The following is a 23,931-nucleotide window of genomic DNA, read 5'->3' as shown; positions in this document are numbered from 1 at the left end:
CTCTCTCTCTCTCTCTCACTCTCTGTTTTTCTATATAAATACATATTTTCAGTTAATTATTATAAATACTATTTATAATTGCCCGTCTGTTTGTATTTATTTAAGCCAGTCAAGTAATTTTAAACTAATTTTAAAGTTTGTAAAAGTAAAAAATTATTTATTTATGCTTTTAAATAACGATTTGCCGAGTAAATATATAATATTTTTTATTTATTTATCGTTTGTTGCAATTATTTGTGCATTAATAACCTTTCTTATAAGCTCGCCGACCATTCCATCCCAACCACCTGGTATATCCGGATTTTCAGAACCATATTTTCCATCTTGAACGATTCTCAATTCATCTATAATCAATATTATACTTTATTTATTAAACTAGGGTGTTTTTTAATATAAAAAATAAATATTTACACTTAATTCCAAGTTCGGCAGTAATTAATTCCGCCAAATCCTTACAGTAGCCTTCGAATCGATCATTCCCCATCAGCATTTTCCCTGGATCTGTTTTCTTATACATAATATACGGCTCCTCCTAATATAAATAACAAATAAAAAGAAGCAAAATGAAGAAATTAATAAATTAAATTATAATAGTTGAAAAAGTTTAAATGCACTTTTTAAAGTCTTTATTATATTTTAAAATAGTCTATTGGTTCGGTAAGAAATATTCATTTATTCATTCATGCAATAACTTTTTACAATGTTTTTCTCTTTAGGTATTTTAAAAAACTATAGAAAGAACAAGTCTCGGAGATAAGTTAAGTGTAAAATCTGGGAAAAAAAGTTTTATACCAAAGATCAAAAATATTAATATTTATGATGTAGTTTTGCTCAACTGACAGAGACTGGATTTTTTTATTTTTATAAATTCTTTTTTTTTTTTTTTCCTCAAACTCACCACTATTGTTGTCACAATATACGTTTTATTTTTTTCAATCTCTTGAGTCGGTAGACGAACATATTTCGCGGCTATTGGTTGGAATCCTCCCTCATCAGTCCACTCGGCGACCTTTAATTATTATTTGTTATTATTATTATTATTATTTTTTTTTTTTTTTATAAAATTAATTTATATAATTGGAATAAATTACCTTGACCATCGCGCTGTTGACAGTCATCTCAACAACATGGAGAGTGTAATTATGTCGACGGCTGTCATTATTAAATCGTATTTGTCCTGTAAGTCCTTCAATTTCAGCCTTAAAAATAAAAAATAATAATTTTATTGGTTATTAAAATTTTTTTAAATCTTTTTTTTTTTCATTGTTCTTTTAAATGGAAAATTAAACAATGAGACAATCCGCAAGTAGACCACTATCGATATCCTATTGAGAGAAAGGAGTTTAAAGGATCGGTTACTACGCGGCAGTGCAGTGGTTACGCTCGATATTGGTCGGACCGAGAGTGTGCTAGGCGCAGAGGGTCTAGTCTTGTCTAGTCTCGTAGGTGTAGCAAGGACGACACGTGCTGGATAAGACACGAGTATAGCGAGTATAGCGAGTATAGCAAGCTAGAGCAGCAGCAACAGTAGCAGCAGGAATTGGTGCACATCTGGCGCACAACGATAATGTCTCGAGTACCCTGTTCCGAGTTGGTTATTTTCAGTATGTAATAACTTCTCACTACCTAAATTACTTTGAGTTTAGCCATGTGACAAATTTACTTTATACATTAACTAATGTTATTTCTCTCGTTAATTATTGTTTTAAACTTTTACTTACTTATAAATAAATAGAAAACAGAATATTAAATTACTTACTTTACGAAGAAATTTTGATATTTTGTCTCCGTGCTCCCACGGCGTAACCCAACCATTATTTGTGTTGCAATCCAACGGCCTCGAAACATTTGATGGCTGATTGCTGCCCTGTACTCCAGGACGCTTCGGATTACTTCGATCTATTTTTTTCTTTAGAAATTTATTGAACGCTTCGACTAGTACCAAAACTGCATCGTACATCAGCGCTGCTTGTGCCTGAATAATAAATAGACGAATCTTGATGTAGTGATATTATTATTATTATTATTATTATTATTATTATTAGATGTAATAAATGTCTTGAAAGTGGTTATGTAAGATAAATACGTACGGAAATTGAATCACGACCAGCACCAGGTAAGGTCATAGGATCGAGACGGCGCCAGCTATCAAGGAAGTCTTTGACAGGTCGTCGACTTGCGTCTACTATACGAAACCCAGTTATATTAATAGCGCCATATTCAATTACTTCACTTTCCCAACGATCGTCCATTATCTAATTACAACAAATATATCATACATTTATTTAATTTTTTATTTTTTTTAAATTATTACAACTATTTCTTAGAGTGAAAAAGAAAAAAAAATTATTTTTCATATTTTCTTATTTGTCATACTAATAAAGTTACGCGTAATCACACTCGTTTCTACAAGGAAATAGAATTAACCCGAAGGGCTCAGACCCCTTGAGAGATTCAATCCTTATAATTTTATTATACTCGATCTTTGTGCAATAAAAATATATTTATGTATAACTTTATTTTCAAATCTCAAACTAACGAGTAGCTTTTAATAGTATTTACTCGGCGTAAAAATAAATTTAATCTTCAGTTAATTTCACAAACAATTTTATTTTTAAGATATAAAAAAATGATAAAATTTTCTAGTCAATAAATAATAAACGGTATCGATAAAAAAAAGTAATAAAAAATTTAATAAAGAAGAAAATGTAATTTAAAAATTTAATATGATTTTATTAACTCACCAATCCGCTTAGTAGATAGTGATAAGTTCTTTTACCGAGAGCAATATCCCTAACATGACTGACAACAATATCTTTGGCCATGTCTGTCGGGCAATCAAGCACAATGTACTTGTAGCTCCATCTGTAATAATCATTTCAATTTACAATCAAATGCTAGGTCAACTTATTGTCAATTATAATTTATGAGTATAGTTTTAAACTGAAAATAGGTAACACTTTTCAACTTGGGTCTTGTTGAGTGATCAACGGCAGATACAGGAGTTGATAGAGTGTAAAAGGGTTTCAGAATAAACGTTAATGTGTTTTCAACTAGAAATTTAGGTGTGATCAAATGCGCGGAAAGCTTATGTATAAAGAGATTTGGAGTAAGGGGATCGAGTAAGTATAAGTCTATAGATATACATACATGGATTGCATTACCCTTACTGCACTTATCAGCTACCTATCCCTCTTTCATTTACACACACACACACACACACACACAAACACACCAGATAGCTCGTAACTCAATAGCGTCGTTCTTTAACCTTAACTCTGTGCAAGTTTACTTTTATTAACTTTAATACTCGACTATCAATTTTATTTTTTATATTTTCTTAAATCTATTATAAAATTATAGGACAGAAACAAAATAAATTTTTTTAGGAATGTTTGGAGTTTTTTCTACTAAAGAATATTATAATGAACAAAAAAAGTTTATATTGACTGGAATTTTTCCAAAAAGGAGTGAATCTGTACGAGCTACTATTCATAAAAATACATACACAGTGTGCATGTCCCGATGTCTAAAGTCAAAAAATCAACAACTTTTTGAACTTTTTTATCCATATATATATATATATATATATATATATATATATAATTAAACATGAGTACTGAGAAAGTGAGTAAATAGACGGTTGTCGAGCAAATAGCGGACTTTGAGATCCAAATGATATATCACGTCAATGAAATATTAATTATTTTTCTCATTCCCAATTCTCTATCTGTGTCCCCTTTACAGTATTTCCCTCATATTTGGGATCCTTTAAGCCCATGGACACATTCTGAGGCAGTTTTCAACAAAAAATATAATTAAAAATCTTTTTATTATTTTTATAACAATATAAACAAAATAAAACAATGACATTAGAGAAATGGTTTAAACAATAACCTCCGTTAAACGAGAGCTTACAGAAGACAATTAGTAAAATGACTCGGTCTTCATTTCCTTGTAATCGTGTAAACTTAATTTGACTTACGACTACAAAGTCGTCTCTTGTTTGCCGGGTGCTAAGACGCTTTCAAACAGCTCAAGAAATTGCCGCTAACCCGTGACCGATGTTGCGGCGATTATTGTGGCTTTGCAAACTTCTCTCTCCGACATTTATACATTCGTCTACACATTCCGTTGTTATATATTATTACCATCATCATCAACCCATCCACATTCTGGCTAATTAACATCCACCAACATCAAATGCACAATTAATTTAGGAATTAGTAGTAAAACTAACCGATTCAATTCTTCTAAATTTCGTAGAAAGTCTATTGCATCAGACATGTTTTGTATCCTTTTTACTGTTTCCACTTGAAAGGATTCATTTCCAGGACGTAATCCCTGGTATATTTGCTGGAGTCTCAGTAAACCTGTAACAATTATTATTTCAATGATTTATTAAATAAATTATCACCCATGTATATTTATATATATATTTTAAATTTAATTAATGGTCAGTAATAAGAATAAGAATTATTGTAATTATAAAAGTGAGGTCTGTCAATGAATTATTATCGCGGTATACAGATCAAAAGCATGTACAGGACGTTGACATAAACTTAACGAAGATGTATGCAGAGCGATGGGAATGTGGGAGGTGAAAACGTGAAACGTGGATGGTTGATATCTCATTCGCTTCTACTACTGTCTCATACTGCTCTGTCCCTCTAACACTCATATTGTCCGATTCACATCATCACTTCCGTTTACAATCAATAGACATTGTCACTCACACCCGCGAGGAGATAAACTACACCTGTTTTTTGTCAGAGAATAAAAAATATAGTAAGTGTAATCGGATCCTAATTATATTTATTTATAAATAAATTAGTGATAAAATGAAATTACTATTATTATTTCATGTCATTCAACCGTAAGACAATTTAATGCTGCTTTAATAAGGTATTTTTGTGTAAATAAAAAAATCAATACAGATAAAATGATTCGATTGGTTGAAGCGAATAAATAAATAAAAAAAAATTTTAAACTAGTCTTGATACTTTATCCATGTTTTACTTTGACGACTTTAAAACAAATGCTGCGCGCAAGTTCAAGATGAAAAAGAAAAAGACGAAAAACTCTTGAAACATAATTAATTAAAACTTTGTTACAACTTGTACCTACTACATATAGATATATATAAAGACAACCAGTCTTTTGATGTAAAAGATTTAAAATTAGAGCCCTATACTTCAACAGAATAAAATATTAACAAAGTGACATTATTAATAATACGTAAATAAATAAAAAATACTTTTCATATTAAATATTCCTTGTCTATTGTTTGTATTTTATTTTTACAGCATTATATAATTATTTTAATAACTGACACCGTAATCAAAAATTAATAAATAATAACTAATAACGATTGGTATTAAATATCAATTCAAAACATCAAAGTTAGATAATTAATATGAGATTTGATGAGAATTAAATTGGAAAATAGATTTTACTACCAATTATATTAGTATTGGACTAGGAAACACCAGATTTATCCTCGGAATTATGTTACATATGCCGCTAATAGATGAAATTAATATTTAAACATGAATTAATTTATAATCAAACATTTTGATATTTTAAATTTGGTTATTTAATAAATAAATATCTGATATATTATATAACAACAAATTATTTATTCTATGAGTAATATTTGTGTAGAGGTTACTTGGAATCCTTGTTAGTTTAGACTTTGTATCGGTAATATATCGTTCGCTGAAAAAAGAATAAGATAAAAATAAAAAAAATAAATTCTAGCTTCAGGCTTGACTAGTCTACTCGTGCGTTACACGACACACGAAACTAAAATACAATACACCAACTAGACGTCACATCACACGCGCTAAATTAACAAACGTGATGTCTTTTTAACTGACAACTTTCTGTCTGCTCTAACTGGATCTATTTTTGCTACACGACACTCTGTTTTCTCGTTTATCATTATTATTATTATTTTTATTATTTTTTATATTCAACAAAAAAAATTTAGAGATGGAAAAAAAATATTTACAAAATAGGGTCAGATATATAGCCTTTGGGTAGTAAATTTTTGGTTGCTTTTAGCTGTTACTTATCGACAAGCTATACACATCTACACACTTTTCGCCCAACTTGCATGATATATATATATATGAGTAAAAGGATGAGGATAAAAAAGCGAAACTATATAAAGAGGAAGGTAAAGAATCTTTCTATCCACTCTATCTCACACACATACACACTAGTTGGAGGAGAATTTCATCGGTATCGGAAGTCCCGCCGGGAGGCCACGGAAAATATTCTAGAATCTAGAACGAACCAACGAGCAAAGTTCGTTCGTTCAAGTCCATAGTGTTAGTGGGTACTTTTATCCCTAGAGATTGCCGCAAGGCGTTCTACTCGTTACAGTTACTTTTTCTTTCGTATCTCATTTTTTTATTTTATTTATTTATTTATTTATTTATTTATTTATTTACTGGCGAAAATAATAAAATAAAAATTAACTAAATTAATAAATTTAGTGAGGGATTGAGGCGGAATCAGCGTAAATCCTTAATAGTAATGAAATATAATCTGAAAATGCAATGAAGTAGTGAAATGGTACGTAGCATTACTTATCATCAGTATTTCTCATCAGACATCGTGTTAACTAAACTGTCTTTGCGCGGCATGTACTTTGAGCAAGAGTATGTGTATAGAGGAATAGATATAATGACAGAGGGCAAAGATTTTGGGTACATCAAGACTCAAGACGACAAATATATAGCTGAATCCGTCTGTTAAAGCACAAGACACTAATCTAGTCTAGTTTTGTCGTCTTGCGGAGTCAAGTCTTTAGATACAGAAAACCAGAGCTAGAGCTAGAGCTAGAGCTACAACTACAGCTACAGCTAGAAGTAGAAGTAGAGGTCGTATCAGGAATAGTAATAGAAATAGGAATAGGAATAGGAATAGGAATAGTAGTTGAATCTTGTGCACTCCATTCTCTGGGTCTCAAGGAATACGACGACCAAAGCTGCTTGTGGTTTCTACCCTCATGTGTGTCTTGAATTTCTGTACCGAGGGAATCACTGCTATACACCAAGATAAGGCAACTATTCAGATATATTTTGCTTTTGGGACTGAGTAATTGTACCACTGAGATATTGTATTGTAATTTAATCTTTATTATTAGTATTGCTATAAAATAATTATTTTATTTTTTTATTATTGACGCATCTTCAGTATGAAAAATTTGTTTAGCATGTAGATAGAATTCGAACGAATTAAAAGAGGCATCAGATGTTTCAATTCATCCACTTGTACATTAACATGAAGGGGGAATTCCTTGATTAATTCATTCATTAATTCCTATCATCATCATCATCATACCAGTAGATACTCAGCTTCTATTGGGTTTGTTTGTTTTAAAATATTAAATAACGAGCAAGTGCACTTTTGTCCTTTATATTTATTTACATTTATGCAGCAATAACCGTTCATAGAGGATAATCTAAAGTTGTATAAAAAAAAAAAAAAAAGAAAAAAAGAAAAAAAGAAAAAATTTATGTGATACTGAATTTAGTATCACTTTAGGTATAATAATTTATCGACTATGTAATTCAGCTATTTTATTCAGCGGAATTTTATTTTTAAAAATTCTTAACATTCTAATTGAAGACAATTTTATAAATTAATTATGATAAAAAACATAATAATAGATAAAAAATTATAATTACATGAAATAGCTAGATTATTGTGTATGGTGTGTTGTTTAAAGTAAAATACAAAAACATAATATATTAGATTAGGTAATCAGTGGATTGGTGGTTACGGTTCCCTCTCTAATGGGACGAAATTGAAATACACAGAAGAGTCAAACCATGGATAGGAGCGGTAGACTAAAGCAGCAATAGCAGCAATAGCATCAAACTCGTTTACATGACTGATAAATTTTCGAATCACTTGGCTCATTCATGACAACGTACTACCGGATTTCTATTCCAGCAATGTCGAACCCGAACATTTGCATGAATTAACGAGAAACGAGATAAAGACAGAAACAGCATATATAGCTATACAGTTATTGGTTGTATATATAGTAAGTATGGTGTGTATGTGTGTGTGTGTGAGAGTTGAAGAGAGTTGTCTCTCGTTTGTGTACATAGGTGTGTATGTCATGGAGATTCATCTAATGCAATTCAGTTTAAATTCTGAGGGCGTTTCCCTTTGACCTGCTGTTATATTTTGTTAAACTTTTTTTAGTTTTTCATTAAACGCTTGACGTAATTGCCGTGTGTTTATCCAATTACAACATGTGATTCGTGGTTAATTTCTACAACTACTTTATTTAATTAAACGCAAAAAATATAAATAAATTCGATAACTTTATTTATTTTACCTACAAATAATTTATATAAAAGAATATATGATAGAGATAGAGACAGTAAGTGATTTCTCATCTCTCTAATAATAATTTCTCAACAGGATGGCGGTCCGTCGACGTATGAATATAACGAGGATAATTTCACGAGCAATCCAACCAAGACATTGTCATCAGACTAAATTATTATTGCAGCCATTATATTCGCTCGCTTGAATTGATGCTTCTCCATCGTCTGCATCGTGTGCATGCCCTTGATCTTAATTTTTATTAGATCGCGTCATTATTTCGATTAATTCAAATATCTCTATAATTATATTTTTATTATAACTCATTATTACTTTATGTTTTAAATAATTGTTATTTTTTTGTTATTAACGTGCCTTCTTTTTGGGCTGTAAATTTTTTAAAATGAAAAATAGTAGTGATAAAAAGCTGTGGAGGATATTAAAATTTTAATGATTTATTTATGATGATCTTGGAGCTAAATATTGAAAACCTCAAAAGGTTTTAAAGTTGGAACTTAAATCTGAGTGTAAAGTGTCTGAGACTAGACATTTGCCTGGTCGTTATGACCGGTATATTACTTCCAGTATAGTTTAGTATATTCTCTCAAGTGATATGAGCCGTTTTATAGTTTTTCACATTCAGAAAAGAAAATCATGGCGCGTATTTTATGTTAAGCATTCGTGAATTGTCAGCTTTAGACAAAAAATTTAAATACTTGGTGAAAAAATATAAATAAAATCCAGGACTTTTTTTTACCTATTTAATATTATAGATATAAAGGATTTAAATCACAATGAAAAGTTTAATTAATATTTATCTTTTGACATCCTTCACAGAACTCATATACTTATTATTTATTATTTCTAAAGTATTATTTATTTATGTTTATAATTTAAAAAATAATTACTGACAGAAAGAAAAAATAAATAAATAAATAAATAAATAAAATTATGAGCATGATGACAGAAAGTAAATTTACAACGAATAAACAGAGAGAGGGAGAGAGATGAAGAGAGAAAGAGAATCGAGTCATAGAGCGTGAAGGTAAAATAAAATAAGTGTGCTCTCAAAACCAATGGCAGGTGTGTGCAAATGACAGATACAATTTTCATAAATTCAAATGCTCTTTTCTCTCGTCCTATGTAGAATATATCCGTATGTGTTTATATATTTTATATAAATATGTGCGTGCGTGAATGTTTTTATTGCATGGATGTGAATTTCAGTAGTTATTTTCATTGCACATCCTGACTGATATTTCCAGCTGATGAAAATACACGCTCACATTTTTATGTCAAAACAATATTTTGTTAGAAGAAAAACATTTAAAACTATTTACTTTTTTCTGTTAATCCAACCAAATAATGTGAAATTTAAAAATTTTAAAACATCTATTTACCATATAATTAATAGATAAAATAAAGTTTATAATAGTAAATTCCGAGTGGATAGCAACAATAGTCTTAAGATCAATTAACAGAGAAGATAAGCAAGTGCCAGACTTGAGATTGAAACCAAGTGTCTTGAGATAAGGAAGTAGTTGCCATTTGAAATTGCTTGGTGCATTAGTTCCAGCTGTAAGCTATAAGCTGTACTTGTGTGTACACAGGTATACATACATACGTATAACCTCGGTATGCATCTCATCAAGATAATGCACGGTTAAGTAGCACCAATGTGTAAATGCTGTAAATATATATATATATATATATATATATATATATATATCAATCTTGAGGTTTTGGCTCGTGTAAGATAACCTACCAAAGATATTATCCATGATAGCTAGTTCTCTCTAGGTGCTCTAGGTTATTGTCGGTGCATGGTGAAAGGTGTGCAACACACGAGCTGAACATCACTCTGTCCCTGCTTTGTCCTTGTTGATGATGCCATATGTATCCCCCAACTTGTCACTACAGATGCCACTCGCGAGATTACAATACTACAATGTGTTACATAATAATAATAATAATAATAATCACACATCAGTTGCTGAACACAATTTTTCATATGAATTTCATTACTTTTTTTCCTATTGTAAAATAACTTCTTTTCATCGACACGATGTTTTTTTTTTTTTTTTTTTTTTTTTTTTTTTTTTTTTTTTTTTTTTGTTAGATATCTAAAAAATTCAATTTTAATAAATTTTTTTATCTATACTTGGTATCAAATAATTCAACAAAATATTATCATTGCATGTATATACATGTACTGTTAAAGCAGAAATTGAATAGAATAGATATGCACAGTGAAATAGCTTGCTGTTGAAATATATAGAGGAATGTCAATTGAATTTGAAGATCCATGGTTTGAGTACTCAATAGTGACGCATACACGCATCTTCAGTCAACTCAGTCAACTAGTTTTTCCAGTATACCCACTTTATAATACCCATATCTATAAATACTACTGGAGATATATTATAAGAGATGCTGACGTTCTTCCAGGAAAATGTATTAAATTACATCTCGAATTTCCCTCAAGATACTAAAGAACCTGCGGTAAACTAATGCTCTACTTCTCATCTTATTTAACTATCATCATCCCATTAGTTTAAAAGTTGATACAAAATAACAAGTTTAAATATCATAATAAATTTGAATAACAAATTCTTTAATTTAATATTAAATATTTTATTAAAAATTAACAGTTATAAAAATTTACACTTTTTAATAAAAAAAAAAAAAAAAAAAATTATAGTCTTTAACAATATTAAAAATTAATTAATCGTAGGATTGATTGTCGTTATCGCAGTGAGGTTTATTTTGTTAATGGCATCAGTATCGGTGACAGCTTTTCTCTTAGAGGGTTTCCTTTTAATATATTCGCCATTTAAAGCGCTCTGTATTTCCTCTAAACTCATTCCTTCAGTCTCCAGAGCAAACCGATACATCAATATCCACAAAATTAGTGTTATTAATGTAAACACCCAAAATGCAACATGAGTTCCGTAATTATCGTGTAAGACCTGATGAAAATACAAGAAAAAAAAAAATTTTTTTTTTTTTTTTTTTAAATAAAAATAAATAAACTAATAAAGAAAAAAAAAATACCTGATAAAGCTTAATCACTCCAGTGGTCGCGATAGCGTAATAAATAGAAAAACAAATACCGGCAGTAACTTTAAAGTCAAATGTAAATAATTCTCCAAGATAAGCCAATGGCATTGGATTAAATGCAAGTCCATAAATAATAACATAAAAAATAACAAATACCGTTGGTATCCAATTAACGGATCTGACATCGTATCCATGAGTCATTAACGTAAAAAAAGTGGCTATTGTTCCGAGACAAAGTACAGCAAGCGGTGCAGTTAATAAAAGTAATCTTCGTTTTCCTGTGGTTTTGACAAGTGAAACACAAACTATTCCTGCCAAAACAATAGCCACTCCTGTCGTTATAATTCCTAAATTTGTTCCAAAATGAAAACCAGCTTCTTCTGAAATGTATGATTGATATGTCATGATTGCTCCTGCTCCAGTTAATGATAGAACGCTTCCTAATATCAGCATAATAAGGACAGCTCTTTTATTAGCCTGTGATTGCATGCCTTTTATGAATGAACTAAAAAATCCCATTGCCTTAACATCATTTTCTATTTTAACAATCCGTTTAATTTCATCAAATTCAAGATCAACATTTTCTTTACCCAATGACCACTGTAAAGTTTTTTCAGCGCTGACAAATTTATTTTTTCGAGTTAAGTAAACTGAACTTTCGGGTAGCCATACAAAAGTCATAATGAAAAGCACGGGTAACACAAGTGACATCATTGCCATTGTAAAACGTGTTACGTACAACCCAATTGTATAGATAAAGAGTATTCCGATATTTATTAAAACAGATTGTAATGTTCCCAGTGGACCACGTGTTCTTTTGCTACTAATTTCACCAATGTACATTGGCATTACTGAGTAAGTTATACCGCATCCAATTCCCGCAAGTAAACGGGCACAGTAGAGAGTTGTGTGTGTATTTGCCAGTCCAATAGCTATCCAACTGAGTATTTTTGGTACTGCGGCTGACAGTAGTGTCCATTTACGTCCGAAACGATCCATCAGGAATATCGGTGATAGTGCACCAAAACTAACGCCTAGATACAACAAATTGATCAAAAGGACTTCTTGATTAGATGTCAAAGTCATTGGATCTTCAGTACCGAATTTTGGTAGAGTTACTGTTGGCCATCCTTCGTGTAATCCGCAATCAATTATTAACAAATTACCTACCAACAACCACTATCAGACCATTTTTTATTTAATAAAATTACAACATACATTACTTACAAATTATTCCTATTATTATTTGATGAAATATTTCTTGGTCCATTGTTACAGTTATTATTTATTTTAAATTAAATGTTGCCTAAAAAATAAAAATATTTTCTCTAAAATTAATATAGTGAACCTTTTGGTGACTGATAACGTGGATGAATCGCGAGATGACGTTCAATTGAAGGGTTAGTAACTAAATTCCTGGGGACATATCTTGGTTTCGAATGGACAACAGGGGGTGAAATGGTACATAACACAGCTCTATCTGACACGCATGGTCAGAGTACGAACGTACTTGGGTCTTGTGTGACGTAGATAGTTGTCTAATGGCCTAGAGAGAGAGAAAGGAGCATTGGTGTGGTTTAGATTGAGGTGCAGGGAGTAACAGCAGCAGTCTAGGTGGCCAGTGGAGTGCACTGTACAAGTTCAGTTCCCACGGCGACAGTTATGGCTTGGATAATACAATGTATGTGGTATTAGCGTGTCGTACTACTACTCACTGCTACTCGTGTCGCACGACCTACAGAGAGTTGGGGAACAACGCAGTAGTGAGTTGAGTGACTTAACTTGAATTTACGACGTGACCAGCTACAGAACTACGTTACGGTTTAATGCTCTCCGTCTATCAAAGGTTTACTACTACCAATTCACTACCAATTATTTCGTTAACTTTTAAAAATAAATCTTATTTATATTATATATAATTAATGGTCAATGAGAGCATGCCGATTAAAAATACCGGTTTAGAATATTTAAAAGTTTGGTATGATAGTTGTTTTAGAATGTCGCGATAATTTACGAGATCTCAGTAGAATGTCTGAATCGTTACTATCACTGTATAAACTTAGCCTCGACTAAAATCGCTCGATTCTACGTTTGGAGGTGATGCCAGAGTAGTTGTATAGCAGCAGCAGCAGCAGCAGCAGCAGTGATGGTGATAGTGATGGTAGGGGAGGAGGGTGGGAGAGAATGAGGATAAGGACAAGACACACAGATAAGGCAGAAGTAGATGAGGAGGATCAAGAGGACGGAGACGTGGAAGGGGTGAGCCAGTTCACGGTAGCCGACTTCTGTATAGTGATCGTGCTTTCTCGTTCAAAATACTAATTAAGCAAAAAGTAAAATCGCTACGTGCCGCAAGCTTACCATTGCCACTATACTCTCTATACACTCTCATTCCCCATTTTCATCTCCATCTCCATCTCCATCTTGATCTTCTACTCAGCTCGGTATTTCTATCGCCCCGAGCATAACTGGAAATTGACCCTCGTCGTTGGCATCTCACGAATAGATAGATAAAACTTCCCCGGGGGCCGGGGCCCGGGACCCTGACAACGAGGGAACAAGGATGATCGCTAATTATAAGCTGGTCTTAATTCTGCTGTATCGTTATCTACTACTTATAAGCCAACTTATTCATTCATTTATATTTATATTTTTTCTTTTTTTAATTTCTGATAAAGATACCACGATTGTACTGAGGGTCATTTACACCGATAATTGTATTTGATATTAATCTTGGTAATTTTGTTAATACATTTATGATTCAATCATTGCTAATTTTGGTTTACGGATTGTAATGAACTTTATATATATTGTAATGATAATATAAAGAAATTATTATGCGGAATCGTTAATTAAATTTAGTCAGAAATGTGTTATTATATTATAATATATATAATTATTATTATTATTAGAGTATGAATTTCCATATTAATTATATTGTACGTCAATAATGTATGTACGCGTCAAAGTGTTTGTACATCAAAGTGATATATATATATATAGAGTGAGTTAAATTACATACTATTCCAAAAGTAATATAGTTTTTTTTTTTTTTTTTTTTTTTTTTTTTTTTTTTTTTTTTTATTAAATTTAAGTTTAATTCCTTGATATCCTTTTAGTTATTTTATTTTATTTTTTATTTCTGTGAAACCACATACGTTGAGTGATAGTTTTAAAGTTCGAAACGTACGTCAGGAACAAACTAAACTTTGTTGAAAACAAACACGACTATTCCATTTAAGAAACTTTAATAAAATAAAATAAAAAACTAAACCGTTCGATTGAATGACAGATAATGCCGACTGCTTCAAATTTATATTTTTCCTTTGTTATTTTTTTTTACAATTAGCACTCGAGGCTACGATGCGCACACCATTATTTCATATATGTTACTCAGTACATCCTGCGGCAATATTAATATATAATTTTATCAGCACAACAAATGTAATTACGCCGTGTAAATGATCAATTAGCTTTATGTAAATTATTTACATACTTTAAACAACGATAAAAAAAAGTTTTATGTATAACTTTATAAATATTGTATGTTCAATAACTATTGTGAAGAAAATATAAAAACAAAAATCCCGTTGACTCATGGGTTTGGGCCCGGATCCTCCAAATTTAAAGTTAGATCTGTTGATCACTCTGCTGAATCACAGACTTGTTATGGAATGTTGATTGTATTTATTTAGATGGTAATATACTTAAGAAAATTGAGACATTAAATGAATTTTTTATTCCGATGTTTCTATTATATTCAGTTATATTATTGTTTATGGGAGATTGATGCCAATAGTGACATACTCATCAATAGCAAAAAAATAAATAGTTATTTTAGTAGAAAAAAAAAAAAATAAATAAATAAATTTATAAATGTAGTAAATTTAAAAATTTAAAAAACTTTATAAGATATAATGAATCATTATAAAATCAAGTATTCCAAACAATAAACGTTATTTGATCGCATTTAAATTATTTTACATACTTTTATAATTCACGCACCCACACAGCAGATATCAACACGGAAATCGCCAGTAAATAGAATTTACAACAACTCAATTACAGAAAATTGTAAAAAAAATTCTCTAATCATATATATTAATATGTATGATTAGTAATCATTGATTACGTATTAAATAATAAATTTATATGCATTTTTTTTTTCCATAACAGTTTGTTCTTACGTAAGACAAATAAATTTTCCTTATAATCGGAATAACAAAACCCCGTTTTTCTTTATTAAATATTTTTGATAAAAAAAAAAAAATCAAATGATTAATCATCATTTTTTCATTACTATTTACAATTATTGTTGTATTAACTGAATTACCTTTTGAAAAAATAAATACATCACTAGATATATTGCACAATCATTAATTTAAAAAAAAAAAAAAATTGAACCAACTGAATTATTTAATCATTGTTATTAGGTCTATTTTATTTATTTTACTTAATTTTTTTTTTTTTTTTTTTTTTTTTTACAAGAAGGCTAAGTGAATGTCACCGGCGGTAGAGTCAAGTACAATTCACGACTAGGACGCGCGAGAGCACTGTAACTGACATAGACAAAAGTGAAGGAAATTTTATTCATCCCCCACTACTCGACTTAATATATTTTTTCCCACTTAATATTTCTTCAACTAACTCATTAAATGTCAATGACAACGTGAATTTTATGTCGTTATATTTTTCTTTATTGTTTTTATCAGTGCTCGATATCAGTTATTTAGTACTATTTTTATTTTATTTAAATACAATAAAAGACAGACGCCATAAATTTAAAATTAACCAATTGATTCAATCAAACAAGCATTTTTAATTAAAATTTTTTTATCGTTAAAATTTTTGTTTCCGAAAAAAATGAAAAAAAAAAAAAAAAAAATAAAAAAAATGTGAATGTCAGATTACGTGACACTATCGAATTAAAACGATCTCGTATGAAGAATCTGTCAGTCAAACAGTAAATTTTGTAATCAATTTTGTTATTTGCCAACGTTATTTCAGTAATAAATATATCGATAATAATAATTATGTGAGTAAAATTTGTAATTTATATAGGATTGTTACCAAGTATAATGATGATAATTTTTATATGACTTTTATTATCCAATAAGTCATACATAATTACTCGTATCTCATCTAAAGACAGACGTCTATTCTTATAATTTATTTCGATAAGTATATGAATATATTCAATTAATAAATTTAAAAAATAATTATTTATTTATCTCTTATAGAGTATTTAGAATAGATTATGCAAATCATGCCGTTGTTATTCCCTTTGACTTGACTCTATAGTCAACAATTATCGGTAAAGAGCGGGAAAAGTGAGCAAAGCATAAGAGAGAGAGAGAGAGAGAGAGAGAGAGAGAGAGAGAGAGAGAGAGCGATAGTGGGAGATTGGTGCATGGAGTTTGCAGTTTAGTCCCAAAGTGCAAAGATAGGACGACAAGAACTATTTCACGGCATAGGGAAAATTAAAATCCCTAAAGTATATTTACATTTGCATTTATAATTAAATGCTTTTTATTACTGCAACATTATATTAAGTCTTATTATATATAGAAAAAGAAAAAAAAATCATTTTTTAAAATCTAAACGAAATATTTATTTTTAAAATTAAAAACGAATATTATTTATTTTTTTTGAATAAATAATAAATGGCACCGGAGACAACTGTCGGATCTTAAAAAAATATGACAGAAAAGTTTAGCGATGAAACGTCACAATATTGGACAGGACGGTATCGAAAAAAATATGAGATATAAAAAATAAAGAGATGGTGAAGTAAAGTAAAAAAAAAAAAAAGTATAAACAAATATAAAAAAACATATAAAAGAAAAAGAAAAAGAAGAAGAAGAAGAAGAAGAAGCATAGAGCTGTAAAATGAGAAATGCATGGGAGAATAGGGACTCACCGTCGTGGGAGTCGTAGAGGTAGATGATTTTCCTCCATCCGTAGTGTCGCACCGTGTCGATGATGGCGCGATGGTAATCCGGGCGCATGCTTATGGCAAAGTCAAGGAAACCCGAAGACGGTGTCAGGACCTGCAATCACAAATTTCATTTCAGCTTTTTTATTTAACGTTCTTTTTTTTATTAAATTCATTATATTTTTTTTTCTTCTTCACTCCATTTACTCTTGAGATTATTTATATATTTTAGATATTATTTTTATCAACTACTTTTTAATTAAAACATAAATGATATAAATATCTGGTCACTAAATGATATAGAAAGTCAAATGTCATTATATTCAAAATACGATGAATATTTTAAAGATCTAGGTCATTAACAGAAAAAAAAAAAAAAAAAAAAAAAATATAGTAATCCTGATGGTATTTAAATTTGAAATCATGAAAATTAGTTTCCTTATCTGTTGTGTTTTATTATTTAATCGTTAATCGTTTATCGTATTGTTAAGAGTTAAAACGATATAGTTGAATTTTTAATGTAGAATAACTCACCGACCTTGTAAATATTATATTTCGTTACATAATAAAGGTATAATAATTAAAAAAGTCATCTGGGTAATTGTTGTTATTATTATATTTATTTATTTTCAGGTAAATCACGATAAAGAATATAAACGGAATAATTTAATTTATTCAGTATATGTCCCAGTGAGTGCATCGTCCGGTACATTGCTCGGTCGATCGATCGAGCTCGCTGTATATGGAGTCATGACGCGTTTTCCAATTTACATTTTCGAATGAAATAGCCACTATCCCCCCAGCTCCCTGTACTATCCGTTCTTGTAGCCCCATGGGCTAACACTCTTTACGCGACCTCTCTGTTAAATTTATCTCTATGCAGTAATAATATTTCCTACCAATATATGTATTTATCTGTACATTAAATAAGCTATTTACAATATATTTATAAATGTAACACAAATATTTAATTTCATTTATTTTAATTATAAATTTTATCATTATTTATATTTTTTTATTGATAAAAGTTATAAAATTATAAAAATCTATTTAAATAATAATGATAAAATAAATATTTTAGTACATTACCTTTTCAGGAAACCATGGTGTGACAAAAGGCATTTGAAAAGTGTTACTGTAGGAATGAAGGGTGTCAAATGAATCCGGACTGACGGCACCCAGCATTGAAAATACACCCCGACTGAATTGATTGCAAACTTTAACAAAAAGCATAAGAAAAGGTACATTTTATATTACCATGACAAAGGCATTTCTCGTCACAGTTTCCATTTCTTATTTTACTTATTTTTTTTTTCCTCTCTCTCTTTTATTCCCTTCGTTTTTCAACGAATTCCATTTCCGAGTTTACCCTCAGCTCATTTTCATTCTGTATTTTGTTCTACTTTTTCGTATTATTATATTTTTCTGTCGGTTTACAGTGCGCTCGGAAAATTATATGTGGTACACATGCGAGAGATTATGCCAGACGATCTACGACGCTCCGTTTAACGCCCGTTTATACCACTTTAAATGCATATACAAGAGAAAGAAAGAGAGAAAATGGTATCTTTATACATCAAATGTATAAAGATGAGTGTATATGTAACAACTTACTCTACTGTAGTTAACTTCACTTTGAAGTACGATTGATAATTTACATTTTATGTCATTTAATGTTTATTTACATTAATAAAATAATTTTATTCATATAAAAAAAAAAAAGAATTATCATTGAAATTATTTAAATATAATTAGACATATATAATAAATTAAAATAAAATACCATAATTACATATAAAATTTTACGTAATTACAATATAATTAAAAAAATTTTCAGGTTTTTATTTTACCGTGGGATTAAACAAAGAATAGAAAGAAAATGACCGTAGCATTGTGCTAAATTTTTCACAAATAAAGAATATTCTATGTTAAATTTAATACCTAGAAGCTGGAGAGTGGGAAAATATGAAAAATCGCACGATGATTTGGATAGTAGGGGACGTGTAATATTAGTGGTTGTGGAAAAAAAGTAAAAAAAAAAAAAAAAAAAAAAAAAAAAAAGACGCAGAAGCAGAAGAAGATGATGAAATGAGAAAAAGAGGGAAGGAGTGAGGTGGTGAAATGGGTGTATGTATAAATGAAAAAAAGGGTGAAAATGGGGTATGGAAAAGGGAAAAGTGTCGGCGCCAGTTCACTCTGGTATCCACGGGTGTGGAAGATATGCAATTTTTTGCTTTTAGTTCTGGTTCTAGTTCTCGTAGCGGTGGTATTGCTACTGGTGGATACTCTGAGTACAACAGGAACGTCAAATGTAAAGAATAAAAAGAATAAAATGGATATGATGGTGATGGTAGTAGTAGTAGTAGTGGCAATGGTGGTGGTGGTGGTAGCAGTGCCAGTGGATACTACTCGGACCACAAAATTTGGATCACATCCAAAAATATGATAGACAACGGACGAGACAGCAATCCTTGGGGCACAAGAAAACTGTTTAAAGGCATCCGAGGTAAATGTTTACGAGGGATGACAGCCAACTACTTTTCTCTCGTATTTTTATCCAACATTTCTGTGCTAACTTTTTTCTTTTTTCATTTTTTTTTTTTTTTTTATCATCAAAATAATGTCAAACAAAATTGGAATTTTTTTATAAACTTTATGATAGGTTTTATATTATGAAATATCTTTGGCATATAATGATAATAATAATTAAAAATAATATATATTATTTATAATTATAAAGAGGATTTCCAATATAGTAATATAAAAGTCTAATAAATTCTTGGACAATCGGCTTACTGAAATGACCCTAATGTTTTATTGATTTTCTGAATTGTTTTATTTTTTTTTTTTTATCAAAGACTGATGAGCTCTACTTTTTCCAGCTCACCCCTACAACCGCATGAGTCCTATTCTCACTTGTACTTGGGCTTGTCGTCGAGTAATACGATAAAGCCACTTTTACAACCTGGCCGCAGGGAAAATTGAGGGAAACATCTAGTCTACAATTGCTCTTATATATCCAATCATGTTACACTCTCTTCTTATTCTCTACTTTGTGTATAACACTGACAAAAACCCTTTAGGCCTCACTGATACTACTTTAACTATTTTATAACAAAACTATTTTTTTTTTTTTTTTTTTTTATTACAATGTCATATTACTTTATTGTCTAGTATCACACTTTATATGATAATTTGAAGAAAAAAAAATATTTTATTTTAAATTATTAATTATTTGCATCATATGTTTACATTATAATGGCATGAGAAATTTTCAGCTAGCGATACTTTACAAAGCATCTCATTTATAATGTGTTATAAATTAAAATGTAATAATGAAAATTTAAGCCCTGAGGGAATTAAAGTTTTGTAATTAAATTTTATACATAAAGTATTTCCGTATATTATTAATATTTGTATAAATACCCTGGATATTTGAATGATATTTTCGATTAAAATAAATTTTGAAAAAATTATATATCTGTTATTAAATTTTAACTTCTGGCATAAAGATTTCACTGAAATACATATTTTATCGTTAAAGTAATTTAATAATCGTTTTAATTACACCATTTATTTTTTCATACCTTGAAATTGACAGTATTTTCATTGACATTTTACTGAGGACATGGTATGGCTAAAAAAAGGCTTTATTAAAATTTTAATAATAATCCATTATCCATTGTCCTTTGTTCTGTTTAATGTAAATTTAACGTGGCCATCAAAACAGAATGAATATTTTTTTTTTAAAATTACACACTGGCAACTTTAGTGTAATTATTCTTTGACACACTATAGCTAGGAGGTTACATTTACTTTCTCATTTATTTCATCATCATTCTCTTTCAGTCCAAGTATTTTTATCTCTGTCCTTAGTGGCAGTATGTGCGGTTAATGCGCCTTTCTAGGACCTCTAGCAAACGTTCATAGAAATTCAAAGTTATTTCTCAAACTCACCACTCCAACATCACCGTCCTTTCATATTCACTATCATAATCATCATCATATAACATAAACCCTTGGAATAAATTTATATTCATAATCATAAGCATAAATGCTATACGCACGCTGATAAATATATATATATATATATATATAAGGTTGACTTTGATCAAAACGTTCTTTCACGTTTTCATCGTATTAATCTAAAAGCCTCGTCTGCTTTTTCAAACGTTATGAATAATAATAAATCATCTTTACCCACTTCTCAACATTCTTCTATTTCTGTCACCGTAATTTTTTATTTTTTATTGAAATTCCAATATACAAAAGAAAGAAAAAATTAATTTTATTTAGCAAAGCTCATCGTGAAATGTTATTTTCAAGTGACATTTATAATTGATACGATAAATGTATTAAAGAGATAAAAATATTTATTGCGGTAGCAAGATTATAAGTAGTAAGAGTATGAGTATCGGCAGACAGCAGATGGCCATGTCGTTATCGAGTCTATATATCGGCCCTGGCTAAACAACTTATCGGGTATTGCAATAATAACGATCTATATCGACTATAACCCCTAGAATATCACTAATGATCTTGCCAAAGTTGCCTGAGTGTCTAGTGCACTAGACATCCCAACTATATAGAGCTATATTTCAGATATATATCACATGATAATGTTATTGAAATCTGTAAGCTGATCAACATTCAATGTTTCCTGTTTTCGCTATCCTCACAATTAATTATTAATTATAATATTATATACATTAGAATAATAAACAAAGATAAATAAATAAAATTAATTTTCCTTGGGAATAAAAATATTCGCCGTACTCAAGAAAATTGTTATGATGGTCTACAAGGTAAGAAAGAAAGAATGAGTAAAAAAATAAATAAAGCAAAAAATGAAATTATAAAAAGTGCGTTGGACAGATGGGAGAGCAAGAAAAAAAGATGGTATTCATATAGCGTATATACTATAGTCGCGTATCGTTATTTTCCGTGCCAGAAAGTTTTATGTCCTCTATAATTTCTAGAGCGTCCTTTGCACACACAGACATATACATAAATACAGATATACAGACATTTACTGGGAGAGTTAGATAGAGAGAGAGAGAGAGAGAGAGAGAGCTGAGCTGAAGGGTGAGGACGACTGCTATGAGAGAGGGATAGTTGAAAAAGAGAATCAGAGAGGGTAACCTCGTAAATCGTCAAGTCCACCACGACGTGTCTCTCAACCGTAAAAGAACGTCCGCTCATTCCAGCTTTTCACGATCTTCAATTGCCAAGCTTATTTATATTACTTTATGTTGATTTTATAAGCCATAAACTTGCGAAGATATGAATAAATCTTTTTTTTTTTTTTCTATTTTTAATATAGTTTTTATTACTGTTTGTAAACGAAAGTACTCAAGTGTGTCGAAACATATTGTGTATTTAAATTTATATTATTATCATTTGTTTTTGTAATAAGCGAAATGTAAGTAAAATATAGCCTGTGTAGGCAACTGAAAATTTCGGATTGACCGTTCCATCGTTATCTTGTATATCTTAGACAATAAAATAAAAAATGAGAATTGGTAAAGTTAGATTTGTAGCAAGTATGATATTATGCCAGAAACATATACAAAGTTTAAGTTAAATTTAGTCATGAAGATCAGATGACCGTAGAGTGATATCGCGGATACTCGTTTAGCAACAAGGAAACAACTAATTCAAACTGCCGTTCACGAAACATTTAACTTGGTAACTCGTCCTATCGTCCTATCGTAGTAACAGGACCAGTAGCAGTAGTCGGGCCATCGCCATCCATTTCTCCTTAAACTCTGGTGTATCGTGTCCTGTTGCCTCCTGCGATCAGTGACCTCATCCAACTCAACTGTTCATTTGTTACTACTCTGCTATATAAACGACCAGAAAATACAATTTCATGCTATATACATATATAAATATATATATATATATATTGTTGATTTTATCAATTTACCATGTACACTATTTTACTCTACACTAGTCAGTAAAAAATTACTTTTTTTTTTTGACTTTTTTTTTTTGGTATTTCTTTGTAGCCAGCTAGCAAACAGAACATCAACGTTGACCACATACAATCCTCCGGGATTATCCTTTTAGTGGATTGCTGTTGCTACTGCCTAGTTTCTGAAACCACCAGCAGGAACTCGATCTCCCAAAGTTTAAGAAGAATCTTTTACAAAGACGAGTACTTTGAGTCAATAGAATTTATTTTCATGATAGACGACTAAATTTATCTTTTATAAAACTTTTTTAATTTAACAAAAATAAAAAAAAAAAAAACTTTTTGTAAAATTTATAAAATTGGTTTTATTTTTAATATAATAATATAAAACAATAAAATAATTTTTAGTGTGAAATCAGTTTCTTATTCATGAAAAATATTTAAAAACGAATGAAAAAAAAAAAATTGAATGGATTTATAATAAAGTTAAGCATGAAAATGAAGATATAAGAGAAAGATAGAGCTCGAGAAAAATAGAGATCAAGTAAAAGAGCAATTGTCATAGGATTTTTACAGAAAGCAAAGAGTATAGAGTAGTAGAACAGTAGAATAGTACATACCAGAGTGGTAGAAAAGCATTGCTCTCATCTCTTGAGCTGTGGAGTTT

The 23,931-nt window shown here is 30.0% G+C and overlaps 1 protein-coding gene across 1 annotated transcript in view; it reads right to left on the bottom strand.

Moving 5' to 3' along the window:
* The window catches only part of LOC103572803 (glutamate receptor 1), a 104,240-nt gene that overhangs the window by 4,391 nt on the left and 75,918 nt on the right, over window positions 1-23,931 (bottom strand). The window contains exons 3-12 of the mRNA XM_014443296.2: window positions 18,437-18,564; window positions 17,333-17,462; window positions 4,241-4,373; window positions 2,745-2,865; window positions 2,091-2,255; window positions 1,760-1,975; window positions 1,092-1,199; window positions 899-1,009; window positions 412-532; window positions 250-344 (exon numbers count right to left, since the gene is read on the bottom strand). Coding sequence (XP_014298782.1) covers window positions 250-344; window positions 412-532; window positions 899-1,009; window positions 1,092-1,199; window positions 1,760-1,975; window positions 2,091-2,255; window positions 2,745-2,865; window positions 4,241-4,373; window positions 17,333-17,462; window positions 18,437-18,564 — 1,328 coding nt within the window. The remainder of the gene's footprint in view (window positions 1-249; window positions 345-411; window positions 533-898; window positions 1,010-1,091; window positions 1,200-1,759; window positions 1,976-2,090; window positions 2,256-2,744; window positions 2,866-4,240; window positions 4,374-17,332; window positions 17,463-18,436; window positions 18,565-23,931) is intronic.

Source organism: Microplitis demolitor, chromosome 6 (genome assembly GCF_026212275.2).
Source record: "Microplitis demolitor isolate Queensland-Clemson2020A chromosome 6, iyMicDemo2.1a, whole genome shotgun sequence".
Taxonomy (NCBI): domain Eukaryota; kingdom Metazoa; phylum Arthropoda; class Insecta; order Hymenoptera; family Braconidae; genus Microplitis; species Microplitis demolitor.
This window is presented reverse-complemented; position numbering and strand designations above follow the sequence as displayed.